Raw genomic sequence first — 14,624 nt, forward strand, 5'->3', positions numbered from 1 at the left:
AGACCCACTTACTTGTAATTGTTTATCACTAGTTTTTGCTACTAACTCCCGTAAATCAACTTGGTACTTAAACATAATAATTATGAAACTAATATTTTATAATTTTTCAAAATTATATTAGATCATCATAATATTTGATAAATTAACTTATAGATTTTTACAAAAACAATTACCTGTTAAGAAAAAAAAAATTCCTATTATTTTTATTTGACATCACATTTCAGTTTTCATGTTAATTTAAAATTAAGCTTATTCTATTAAATGTTCTAAAAAATATATATTAAAATTAATTTAAAAAAGTCAAATATGTTGAAAATATTTCTTAATAAGTAAATTATTTAAATAGTAAAAAGAAAAAAAATTGTGAATACAATAAATAAATCAACATTACATATCTGTAATGGTATTTTTATTATAGTTTTGTTTGACAAATGTTTTTTGAAAAAAAATATTAATCATTATTTTTTTATTACAACAATTTTGTATTTAAAATTATTAAATGTTATAGGATTTTGACGGCTAATTTTGTAATAAAAAAGATACTATATTTCAAAAGTAATTCTAAGCAATCAAAACAAGTACCAAATCATTAGATAAACAGAACATATTGTTTCAAACCACATCACATAAATTGAGCCAGGCTTTAAATAACCATATAATTGTTGGCGAGTCTTTATTTGAAATTAAACCACATCCAAGTAATATAGATTGACCATGATGATTAACTCCAACAAAAGGTGCGAAGGGCATGTCATATTTATTTGTTAAATATGTAGTATTAAATGTCACACCATCTCCAAACTCTTTGTATGCTGCCCTACATCTTACATCAGCCCAGAATAAAAATTTTATCCTATTTTCATCATCAAGATCAATTGAATAATAAAAATTGGAATCTACTAGCTGTGCTTTATTAAAATAATTCTGAAGGGCAACAACATCACCCTCTTCCAGTCTCAATCTTCTTATTATCCTCATATAATTTTCACAGACCTTTTTATTAAAAGTCATATTTTCTTGACCTCCGTGTTGAACCACCAGAGTATTAAAACTCTTATTCATCGTAATCCCAGCTTCATCATATAAATTAAGACTTCTTTTTGCATGTTCTGTCAATTTTCTGTTGCATCTAAAATGATGAGCTTTACTTGGACTTATATCATGATTGTGTTCATTGTCAAATTGAGTCACACACCACCTATCATCTTCCAATTTTTTTGCACAAAGTCTTGCTTTACAATTTGATTTCACAATAGGCTTGGGGTTTAAACTATCCACGACTTTTCGTTGAGGATCACCAAATCTATGACATGCTATTGTTACATACGTATGAACTCCATGAACTTTCCTAGTATTTCTTATCATAACTCCAAACCCATTTTGTAAGCCGTATCGTCTATAATATATATAAACTTCTCTATCAGAATCGAATAGCGTATTTACCTCGGGAGGTGCAAGCTTTTCAGTACTTTCTTCATCATTATTTTTCTCTTTATCGGTTGATTCTTTTGATTCTTTATCTTCTTCATTATTCATATCCTCATTCCACTGATTTTCAACTTCTAACTCCATAATATGCACACAGAACACAATAAAATAGAACTATTATAAACAATTAACTGTGTGTATATATATGTGTGGGTATATACGTATTCAAAAGATATTCAAGTAAATTAATAATCAAAGTGATACCGGTTGAAGTACAGACATTGATTTATCAAAAGGAAAAGAACAGAAGTATAGACATGTGATAAGTTAAACCAGTGAATACACGTCCTTATTTTTTTTAACTAAAATTTATAAAAATAATAGTATATTTAAAATAAAAAGTGGGTCTCCCCTCATTCCTAAAAATATGGTAGTGAGTTTATAGTTACTATTTATGTATGCCAAGATTTATTGATATAAAAAATAGATTAACCTGATAATAACACTTGAAAACATCATATAACTTATATGATATAAGTGATAACATTGGCCATCTCTCCCTTTACAAAATGATAAATAAAATTCTGATCACATCCCTGATTGTTAGTAAAGAGATATGAAGTAAAAATATAATTAATGGTGAGGGAAGATAAATCAATCCCCTGAAGATGTCATTTCTTGTTAATTTTGTTTTTGGATTTGCATTTGGTATTGGATTGGTACTCTGTTTTGCTCGTTTTGAGAGAACCCGATCAAAGCAACGCAATGATTTGGTACGTCAATTATTTTCGATTTTGTTATTGTATAATGCATATAAATTTACATCATTTCTCATTTATTTGAATTTATACATGCATGCACATGAATGATATATAATGTAAATTGCATGAATGAATTAGGCGGCAATAATTGCTGCATTTGAGAGAATAACAGTTGATGATACAAGAAAGCTTCTGCCAGCTGATTATTATCCTTCTTGGGTTGTGTTTTCCAACCGCCAAAAGGTCATTTCCATTTCCTTTTCGCTTCTTACATTATTTACCTCTATATATACATTTCACATTCCTGTGTTGTATTGTTGAGGATTCTAAGGGTAACCTAGTGCAAAGGCTTATTCTCATCCCCATTTTCGATTCATCTATTTCAAATTACCTTTAGCAACTTTTAAGTCATCAAAAACTGAAATAGGCTCATCAAAAAATGAAATAGGCTTATGATGAGGGGACAAAATACTGGTTAAGACTTATTCTCGATCTTTAAAGTAACTGGTGGTCTTCTATTCAATCCTCATATTTGCTTTCCTAAGTAATTAATAGTATTCTAATTTACAATGATAGGGAATATTTCAAGTATTTGTACATACCTATGCCACAATGCAAACTTGATTTTTGCTAATTATCATTTTATTGAAATTGTAAATTTATGAATATATTAAGTTGCATCCCTTATATTGCTGAGGAGTAAATGTTAATCATCTAATATATTTGTTCGCTCTATTTTAGTTAAATTGGCTTAATCAGATGCTCGATAAGATCTGGCCCTATGTTGATCAGGTAAGTTAAACTTTTACTCACTTTAAATACATGATTTTTATTTATTTTTTAATGTGTCTATGTATCGCTTATCTTAATTAATTACTTGACTTGATTATCATATGGTGGCTTAGGCAGCATCTGAGCTAATAAAAAGCTCCGTTGAACCAATGCTTGAGGAGTATAGGCCTGTTGTCTTGGCTGCACTCAAGTTCTCAAAGTTGACCCTTGGTACTGTTGCTCCACAATTTACAGGTTAGTTTGTAAGATGTTTTGAATAGTTACAACTCACTGCTCAAAAAATCATTAGCTTTTAGTTTTATCAAATATAATACTGGAAATATGTATCTAATAGAGGGAGGTTTGATCTTATATTAAGTAACAGCTCATCTAAAACCTTAAGGTGTAAGACCCAACAGGATCTTATATTATATATTCTAACAATCTCCACTAAATCTAATTTATACGAAGTTAAACTATAAGTACTTAATGAAAAATTATTTTTGTAAGAGGGTTGGATATTTATTCTTGACTAGCAAAGCTGTTAGTAATTTAAGTAACGGTTTCTGCTATAGAATTTTATTATGGTTAATACGTAATAAGAAGCATTTTAACCTAATACAACATAGGTCTATTACTTAAGGGATGACATGATTTTCTTTACAGTTATGCAACTTTTGCATTATAGTTAAGTAATATAAAAGTTGAGAAAGCAAACAAAGTAGATCAACCAAGTTGTATTTCATGTAGCTGAGTAACGCTACATTGCTCATAAAAACCCCATGTACTTGGATAAAATATCTTTGTTGGCAACCAAATGACACATGATAACGTGATCCATTCTGTTCTTTTACACCTATGTGAGGTGCATCATGCATTTAATTATGTCAAACTTGGTAAATTTATCATTTTTTTTATGGTTTTTGTCTTAACAATTAATTTGGAGAATTATGCACCGGGTATAGATGTATAGTTACTCTACACAAACTTAGCTATACTTATATTTTAAATTCATTGACCGAGAATAGACGTATAGTTGCTCTACACTAGTCGGTCATGTATGCTATAATGATGAAAATATAATTTCAAGTTGCTACTTATACATGCTAATTTCATGAAGTCGTCCCATGCTTTTGAATTTGCAGGTACTGAAATGTTTAATAGGGTTTAAACCCACAGTACATCAATGTAATTTGTGAACCAATTAAAGTCCTCTTCTAGGAACTGTACTTAACATATAATTCTTCTTCACTTTAGGGATGTAGAAAAATTTTGGGAGGATTATACAAATTTTTATTTTCAGTTTATAATGCGACTCTGCATGTCATACGAACCTTATTTGATCAATATAAATCTTGCTATGATTTTCATTTAGAATATATTCTATTAATCTTTTGTGAAAACATAAAATTTTGCTCTTTTTTCAGAATCTGGTTGATCCTTGTATACTTTGTCACGTTTTTCAGGGGTGACCATCCTTGAGGGTGATGCTAAATCAATCACTATGGAGTTGGACTTGCAGTGGGATGGGAACCCCAATATTATACTTGATATAAAAACCCATCTTGGTGTAGGGTTACCAATACAGGTACTTGACAAATTTTTGTGCTATTAAGAATCTTGCTTATGATTTATGGTTTTGATTCGAATATTTCCTTACCTTGTACTTATAAAGGCCAGTATAAATAAGCCTTCCAAAGTAGTTAGTGTTCGAGTTGGTGTGTGAACTTAGCTCCTGCAAGGCTAATTCCTACTGACAAGGTTGTTGAAAACAAGTTTTTACAAAAAGAATGTATTTCCAATTTGATTCTTGTAGAAGTGTATCTTTAATCACTAGAAAAAATGCACACACCACATGTCATGCCAAACTTAGGCAGTCTCCAACAACACTGAAAAAGTGTTGGTATGATTTTGTTTTTCAGTTGTTCCATGATTAAGCTGGAATATACCTAGATGATATTATGATGTATCATATAGACAGTTATACTTAACTGAACTTATAAATCTAGTCATGATTCAAACTAAAGAGATGTCAGATTAGGTTTTCATTAGTTCATGTTAATTGTAGGTCAAAAACATTGGATTTACAGGAGTTTTAAGGTTCCTCTTCAAACCACTGGTCGATGAGATCCCCTGTTTTGGAGCTATTTCTTTTTCTTTACGAGAAAACGTAATTTCTTATTCTCTTCTTCTTATCTATTTTATCTGCATTTAATTTATTAACACCTGAGATATATATTGATCTTAGCCGAACTGATTTGCTCTAAGCATTAATGTCTCTATTTTTAAGTCTGAAACATATAGACTAACCTTTTTATGTGGATTATGTCATTATGTAATCGTTGCACAACCCTCTTATTAAAAGTATTCTCTGGATTTGGTTGTTCTGTTTATTTTCTCTATATATCTTTTCTCCAAATAAAAGTTAAATATAAACTTTCTTGTTTATTGCACCTTAAGAAAATTATAATTTCTTCCATCCTCTGATCATGCAAGTTTTAGTGTGAAAATATAAATATAGAATTCTGGTAAGAGATCCCTCTAAAACCTTTAGATTTCAGTGAAAGGCCTTACCTGTTGGAATATAATATAAGATCCTGGTAAGATTATACATGGTAAAAAAGAGAGGCTGTGGAACCTCATGCAAGTTTTAGATTTGATAAGACCAAAAGTATGGTAAAAAGTTCTGGAACCTACCTGCACGTGAGAAATTGTACAAATACGAATGTGTAATTTGATGTAGTTTTGGGTTGTCTAAAGAGGTTATTATTTACATATTAGTGAGAGCATGATTCTGCAATTGAGAATCAAACAGATATTGTCGAGTGACAAACTTATTTTTAGTATTTTTGGTACTAATGTTCAACAATTTATATTGTATTTGGTACTAATGTTCAACAATTTATATTGTTCATGCAGACGAATCTTGATTTCAAGTTAAAAGTCATTGGCGGGGATATTTCATCAATTCCAGGAATTTCTGATGCTATCGAGGTCTTAAATTTAAATTCTATTGTTTGAATTACATATAAAAAGAATAATATTGTTTTACCTTAAAACATATTCAGATATATCAGCAACTAACCTATATTAATAACGAGAACTAATCCAACAAAGCGTGATATCTAAGACTTCAATATTATTTTTATCATCCAAATGTGATGTTAGAACATAGCACAGGCCTGACAAAGCATATAAGCCTATACAGTTATTGCTGCTCACAGTTGCTCCTATGACTCTGCCACAATATATTATGACATTCCGTAACTGGTAGTTTGCTTGTATATATATCAAGACATATAGTGTTCGAAAAAGTGATTAGGCTTAGCAATCAAATGACAACTTTTGTATCAAGCAGCTATAATGAATTATATATACCCTCATATATGATACTGTTAAAAAAATGATAATCTCGTATATTAGTGAGTATTAAATGATTGGCACACTAATTAATAAGAGTAATTCAATAAACTAAAAAAATTACAAGCTAATAATCAAACTTGAAGACTAGTAGTAATATTTGTCAATACTCCAGTTATGAAGAAAAAGAATATTATAATCCTAATTAGTAAAAAAGAATATTAAAATCCATCCACTTAAGCGATCATGCGCTAATATGTGCCTCCTAGCTAGTTAGCTCTGGGAAAAACTTTCTAGAATATTGTCTATGTAGATTTATCCAGCCTGTAGTGTAGGCTTCCCTGTCACGGACAACAATACCTTGATACTACTCTCATAATCTTAAATAACTAATATTTAAAGTTGGAATTACATGGATGGAGCGCTTCAGAAAAGGCGTGTTGTTATTGAATGCTTTCTTCAAGAGTATGAGAACATAATCACACCATAGCACATATGTGCTAGATACTCTTTTTTGTACTATATTACTCTAACTCTGTCACACTAATATTGCAGATGATAAAAATAAAATGACCAAAGTTTATAATTGTTTAATACAGGAAACAATACGAGATGCTATTGAAGATTCTATAACATGGCCAGTTCGCCAAGTTATACCCATTATACCGGGGGATTATAGGTATGGTAATCCACAAATAGCCACCTACTGAGCAATGCTCACATTTGAATATTCTTAAAATGTTGTTATGTCTCAATTTTACCCCTTACGTAACACTTTCTGCTACATGTAGCAGTTCTAATTCTCTCATACTTCTATGTTGAGGTATATTTTTATAAATTACAAAAGAATGAAGAAATTTTCTTATGGTGAAGTAGAGGATATTGATGTTGAAAGTTTGACAAACCCGAATTTACTATGGAGAGTGTGCCTAGTTATGTTCAGAGATACCATAGATTGCTTGTAATGAAAGCTACTCAACCTTGTTAGTATTGGGTGGGTATGCTCGCATACATGATCCTAAAGCATTTACTAGACTATAGGAAAAGGATCATTACAATCAATTACAATAAAGTGAGTTAAACATAATGCGCGGGGTCACTAATTTTTCGAAACTCTAATTGTTGTTAATTCATTCCTTACCATAGTGGGTAATCTGACATATCTGATAAATGAAAAAGAGATTTAAGCAAGAACTAGACTGGTTTCTGAAGTGGTGTTAGGAGTCGATACTATCGACTTGATACCACTAGGATAAATTTGATCAAGTTCATACATGTATGTTATATATAGTGCTAAAGAGTTGCACATTTATGTGTTTAACTTTGAACATGATACATATTGATTAATTTTCATTCTACCATGACATTAATTAGCATCTAAACAATAATATAATTTTGTAGTTCAAGTAATTCAACTGGACCTCAATCTAATATATTTTTGTTTTAGTTACCTAGAGTTGAAGCCTGTTGGAACGCTAGAAGTGAAGCTAGTACAAGCGAAGGAGCTGACAAATAAAGATATCATTGGGAAGTCCGATCCTTTTGCAGTTCTATTTATACGTCCAGTGCGTAGCAGAATGAAATCTAGCAAAATAATTGTAAGTTAATTCGTAATTTCCTGAAATGTTTTGATCCTTTTCAGTTCCTAATAACCATAATAATTTCTTGGCTAACACAAAAGGCACTCATAAACTCAGTTCACAATTATGATTAATTTGTCATTTGTTTTAATGATAATTTATATTAAATATTATTACTAATTGTTATAAATTTATAGAAGTTGCAAAAAAAATGAGTGTAAATTGTGCTCCCCCCATATTTTTCTGCTTCCATCATTGTTTGTTATTATATAACTTTGTTATCTCGGTTTTCAGAACAACAATTTGAATCCTATTTGGAATGAAAATTTTGAATTTATTGTTGAAGATGAGAGTACACAACACTTGACTGTAAGAGTTTTTGACGATGAGGGGGTGCAAGCTGCTGAGATCATTGGTTGTGCTCAATTTCCAATTAAAGAACTTGAGCCTGGTAAAATCAAGGATGTCTGGCTGAAACTGGTCAAGGATATACAAGTGCAAAAGGACAATAAAAATAGAGGCCAGGTAATAAATACAACATATATTTCTAACGCTCCAAAATGTCTTAATAATTATTAAACTTGTGACATAATGTCAGTTCTATTATTACTGCACATGTTATTGTAATTACCTTAAACTATCAAATAAATAATTGCTCTATTTGTTTTCGTTTCACCTAATGAAGTAAACTTATTAGTTGATAATTTCTTACAAGTTTACCAACATTAAGTAAGTGCATGTTCTATTTGAGACTGTAATATTTTCCATATGGCATTTTCGTACATGTATCATTATAATCTTCTACATTATTTCTTTGTAGGTGCAATTGGAGCTGTTATATTGTCCTCATGGTACAGAAAACACACTTACTAATGCTTTCTCACGAGACTTTAGATTAACTAAATTAGAGAAGGCCCTCAAAACTGAACCAGACGAAAAAGAAGCTACAGATATAGATCCCACCAAACTTTCAGCAAAGAGAAAAGATGTGATTCTGAGAGGAGTTCTTTCGGTGACAGTAATATCGGCCGAAGACTTGCCAGCCGTAGATCTGAATGGAAAGTCTGATCCCTTTGTCATCCTTATAATGAGAAAAATTGAGCAAAAACAAAAGACCAGGGTAAATTGATATACTAACTATTTTTTCTTGAATTCGATACTTATCCATTAGAGTCTTAGAGAATGACCGATTCCTGATAAACCCTTCCCCGCATGTTTAGTATTTGGGTGACTGGGATATTAAATTTTTTTTCAAACACATCCTCTCAATTTATATGGATAAATTTTAGGTGATTTTTTAGTAAATGTTTTTTAATAGACTCCATAATTGGATGTCAAATACTCTCAATAATACTAACAAAAAAAATATTGGCTTTCCTCTTTCTAGGTATATCAGAATAATTATTATTGTTCCTCATATATATATATATATATTAGGTTGTGCATAACTCATTGGACCCAGTGTGGAATCAAACATTTGACTTTGTGGTTGAAGATGCTTTGCATGATCTACTACTGGTGGAAGTCTATGATCATGACACCTTCGGAAAGGTACACTCGCAAAATATGTGCATTTAAAATATAATTTCCTCAGTCCTCTAGAGTGCACCAAATTAAGACCACCTAATAATATATATATATATATATATATTACATCATTTGCACTCAAGTTATCTGGGCTTTAGGTTGCTTTTTCATTTCTTGCATTCTCGAGTGGAGATGGTGATTTTCATTTCATAAAGGAATTTTTTTCTGACAAACTAATGCTGAATGACTTGTTGAATTAGTCTTAACTTAAATCTGGTAACAAAAACTTTTATACATTCATCCAAAATTTCTTTCAGATCTATGCACCTAACATAAAACTCGTAATCTAATGAAACACTTTGTAGAGTTGTCAGACTTTTAGAAGTCTTGTTCTCCTATTGCATACATCCTCGAGGCATACATTTGTCCTGCATATACTCAAATTTAGGATACTTCTTGGCAACAAGTTTAATGTTTTACTATTATCACTAAACTTTATTCACATACAATATAGAATATTATTATTCATAGAATATCAGAATATATTTTATATTTTCCGTCACTTGTACTCAGTTGAGTTATGTTTAACAGGATAAAATGGGGAGAGTTGTAATGACACTTACTAGGGTGATATTAGAAGGGGAATTCACAGAGTCGTTTCCTATAGATGGGACCAAATCAGGGAAGATCAGTTTGCATCTCAAGTGGACTTCACAACCTATATTTCGTGATTAATGAAAACAAGATTTGATTTTGGTAGACTATACTCATTCTTATACTTGTATGTTCTGAGTGGGCTACATTGAATATGTATTGATGTAAATGAAAGAACACTTCCATGGGAATTCATTCCACAATGGAAGACTGGAATTCCTCCAAAATTTATTATTTGTGATGTATTTCATAAATATTAACCGTTGTCATAAGGTTAATTTTCGGTTAAATTTTAGAAAATATCGTTACTACTAATCACTTTTTTTACTAATTATGCTTCTATATCTTAGAATTAAGTATATTTTTAATAAATTACGGGAACTAGCAAGAATCGAAATCGGAACCTAGGACTAGGGCTGAGCATCGTTCGGTTTGGGCGGTTTGGAGGGTCCAAACCGAAATTAATGGTTTCCCTAAAATTCAATACGAAACCAAATCGTTATGTGAAAAAACCAAACCAAACCAATCCATTTAAAGCGGTTCGGTTTGGTTTTGGTTTAAACCGTTTTTCCTATAAAACAAAATTACAAATTAAATTAAACTTGAATTTATAAATAAGAATCAAAATTTTGTATCATATTATAGAATTATATTTTCTATTATAATCATATTCAAAAAGATTATATAAAAATAATGACTTTGAAAAATAAAAAAAAAAGGCAAGAAGACGAAAAAGATGCGACCAATTCTTATGCTTTTATTGAATAAAAATAAAAATAGTGAAAACATAAAACATACATAAATATTTATATTTTAGAATAAAATATATTATGATTAGTTCTTATATATGTTTCAGTTTACACATATGTTGATACATTATAATTTGTTATTAATTGCACTTCACTAATATATGTATATTAATATTTTAATTTAAGTATTCGGTTCGGTTCGGTTATATCGGTCGGTTTGGAGGTAAAAACCGAAACCGAACCGAAAAAAATCAGTTTTTAAAATGTCAATCTGTAACCAAATCAAACCGTTAGTAAACCATAAAATTCGGTTTGGTCGGTTTGGATTGGGCGGTTTCGGTCGGTTTGGCTAATTTATACTCAGCCCTACCTAGGACGAATATGGGACGACAAGAAATAAGTTTTAAATCACTTGAGATATCGGTATTAGCTTCTAAAGTAAGTTTTTTTTATGAATAAAAACTATTTAGGGGTCGTTTGGTTCAAAATGGGTATCGGGTTGAAATCAGAAATCAGGTTAAAATTGTATGTTAAAGTAATATCTGGTGAATGTCCTTAAAATATGATATGCATTCTATATTTTCAAGTACGTGACTTATAAATGAGATTACGAGAATATTATTAATATTCTTAAAGGTCCCTCGAATAAACTATGATGAGATTGATAAATTACATGTCTCTAATTTAATCTATAATATGTGGTTAAAGGGATCATATTACATTGTACATTATTCAAGAAAAATTTAATCGATCACCGATTTAATTATTATTACTTGGATAGCAATGATGTATTACCAGATGCCGCTCATTGTTTATGATTTAAAATTAGTTGCCAACGAACCTAAAAGGTCACACACAAATAATTTTTGAAGGATTATTTAAGTTAAATTAGATTTAAATTAAATTAATTAAGTCATATTATTTATAATATTAATTAAGTATGACTCAATTAATTAAAAAAATAATGATATCATTATATTCTTTATTTAAAAAAATATTTATTAATTTTATAATAATGTAATATATTATTATATATAAATATAAATATTGATTTTTTTAAAAAAATATAACTTATAAGTTGTGATTTACCAAACAAATTATCAATTTATACGTAAATTATACGTAAAATTATCCAAACACCTAATTAACTTATAAGTTACGGTATTCATATCATACACTTTTGAATTTTAAGTTATAAGTTAGATAATACACCTGCTAGACTATTAATAAGGGTGTTCATGGCCCGGGTTGGACGCGTTTTTACAACCCGACCCAATTATATTTATTTGAAATTTTTTATCCCGACCCCTATCCGATCCCCGCCTCGTTCGGGTTAGGGATTCGGAAAATTGTTCGGGGTCAGATGGGGAACAGGGAAAATTTAATAAAATTTCGGGGATTGGAACAGGGTTGGGGATTGGTGTCTCCCGACCCCGATCCCCGACCCTATTGTATATAAATAAATAATTAAATATTTATAAATATTATACTAAATGAATTATTAGAAATATATAGCATTCATTATATTATTATAATTTTAAGAAAATCCATAATGTATTGATCAATTTTTTAAACTATAGTATAATATAATATATTTTTATAATTTTAAACTTGTCTTTTATTTGTATTACAAATTAATTTTAATATTATTTAATGTTAAATATATGAGATATTATCATTATATTTGTATATCATAAATTAGTAAAAAAGCGTTTATTTAAAAATATATTTATAATATAAAACTATTATTTTTCATTAAAAAGCAAAATCCCCTAATCTTCGCGGGTATCCCAGTTCCTTGTTCGGGAAGGGGATCGGGGAGGAAAAGAATTCCCATTCGCGATGGGTTCGGCGACCAGTATTTATAAGACTGTAATTGCCTGACTTTTCGGACTATTAAATCTAAATCAAAACTAATAGAAAATACAATTTACTAATTTACGATTCAAATTACAAAGTTGACTATTAAAATTGGGCAACTAACAGCGGAAGCCCGAAAATCAGTTTACTTCAATTCTGAGTCCTCGAACTTCAATGATATCCTACTCGAATCTTAAACGAAACATGAAATATTGTAAGTAATGAGCTATACATCCAACAAGAAATTAATTAATCCAACTAGCATGCCAAGTAACATGCACATATATAACAAAATACAATAGTCTATATGATACGATATATGAAACAAACACTTTCCACACACTACAATATTCTTATTCTTATTCGATACATACGATGCACATAACACAAAAACAATAATAATCCAAAACTCATTTCATGTCACGACCATTACAAATCGATGATAACTGTCCTAAATTTTCGGAAACATGTCACTACAAACCGGTGACTACGGTCCTAAGTTCTTATTCGATATTTTCATAAATTATGACATAAATCAGAGATCCAGAATTATCGTCTTGACAGCACACATGGACACTATTGGGTAATGAATACAACATAGAGGGGGGTGAATGTGTTTTGGATAATATTAATGGCTTTTTGATTTTCTTAAACTAGATGAACAAAGCAGATAAGAAATGTAAAAATATTATGTTAACTAAGCTAAAGACAATGCACACAATATTTCAAAACTCACTTAATTTTATATAAAAATCAAGCTAGTGTTTTGCTACAAATCTCTGGGTTCTTGGTATGTTAAGAACTCAGCTTCTCTCTTGAGAGTTACAAGATTTTCTAGATCTATTTTGTTACACCTGAAATAAAACATCAAGTGTTTACTTTATAGAGCAGTAAACACCGGTTTTATACAACATGCAATAGCATGTACTAAACCCTACTTTAAATTAACTAAAACTTTCTATTTCTGGCTTAGTGTATTTTTACAAATCGTGCATGTCTATGACTTCTACTTTGTCAGTTAATATTGGCCTTTGATCTTGTACTCTTCAAGCTGCTTTTTGTAGGCTTTTGAAATTAATGATTGATTTGTTTGTTGATTGATAATCTTGGATGTTTAACTGATCTACATTATGTACTTGAGTTTTACATCCAGATCTCTAGTTTAGTATATAGAGAACTCGACATCTCGATAAGTATAATGGCTTATTGAGATCTCTTATTACTCTAGTTGTTTTGACATATCGAAGTCTCTGAGTTCTCGAATGTGATATTGTCTTGTCGAGATCTATGAGTTCTCGAGTATGATCTTGACTTATCGAGATCTCTGAGTTCTCGAATGAGCTTCACTTATCGAGGTCTACATTTCTTTGCATGTAGAATTAACTTATCGAAATCTCTGAGTTCTCTAGTGATATTTTGACTTGTCGATATCTCAGAGTTCTCTAGTAAAGAAATGACTTGTCGATATCTCCAATCTTCATGTCTTCAATTTGGCTTGTCGATATCTCTGAGACTTCTCTATAAACTTTACTTGACTTCTCGATAAGTCATTCTGAAGTTCTCGAATGACTTCTCTATAAGACTTAATCTATGACTTGTAGATTTCTTGACTTAGAATATTTTTCCCAAAACAGATTTATTCAACTCCAAGCTTCTTCACATTTTCTCTGAGGCATGATCTTTATGATCTTCTTCCAAAGCTTATTCTTAGGCTTGAGATTACTGTTTATATAAAAATACTCCAGTCTAGTTTATTTACACTTTTACAGACTTAAGTGATACAATACAAAATGTAAACATATATTATCATACAACTTACTTGGGGCTGTCAATTTTGACTTAGTCTTGTTAAAGTACAGGCATGTCTTGCACAACAATCTCCCCCAATTTGTGAGAAGACTACTTATCACAAATTCTTGCCTATTAACAAGACT

At 30.2% G+C, this 14,624-nt stretch overlaps 2 protein-coding genes across 2 annotated transcripts; one reads left to right on the top strand and one right to left on the bottom strand.

Moving 5' to 3' along the window:
* Nucleotides 1-612: 612 nt before the first annotated feature.
* On the bottom strand, nucleotides 613-1,572 carry LOC141674528 (protein FAR-RED IMPAIRED RESPONSE 1-like). Its single transcript, XM_074481235.1, has one exon. It carries the CDS (start codon nucleotides 1,570-1,572, stop codon nucleotides 613-615), a length of 960 nt encoding a protein of 319 aa, XP_074337336.1.
* A 433-nt stretch (nucleotides 1,573-2,005) lies between these two features.
* Nucleotides 2,006-10,371, top strand: LOC141672668 (synaptotagmin-4-like). The gene is made up of 13 exons (XM_074479319.1): nucleotides 2,006-2,201; nucleotides 2,328-2,432; nucleotides 2,931-2,981; nucleotides 3,095-3,215; nucleotides 4,427-4,548; nucleotides 5,029-5,130; nucleotides 5,880-5,954; nucleotides 6,920-6,999; nucleotides 7,768-7,918; nucleotides 8,195-8,425; nucleotides 8,721-9,020; nucleotides 9,338-9,451; nucleotides 10,019-10,371. Exons 1-13 carry the CDS (start codon nucleotides 2,097-2,099, stop codon nucleotides 10,160-10,162), a joined length of 1,701 nt encoding a protein of 566 aa, XP_074335420.1. The 5' UTR covers nucleotides 2,006-2,096; the 3' UTR covers nucleotides 10,163-10,371.
* Nucleotides 10,372-14,624: the final 4,253 nt, after the last annotated feature.

The sequence above is a fragment of the Apium graveolens genome, chromosome 7 (genome assembly GCF_009905375.1).
Source record: "Apium graveolens cultivar Ventura chromosome 7, ASM990537v1, whole genome shotgun sequence".
NCBI lineage: Eukaryota > Viridiplantae > Streptophyta > Magnoliopsida > Apiales > Apiaceae > Apium > Apium graveolens.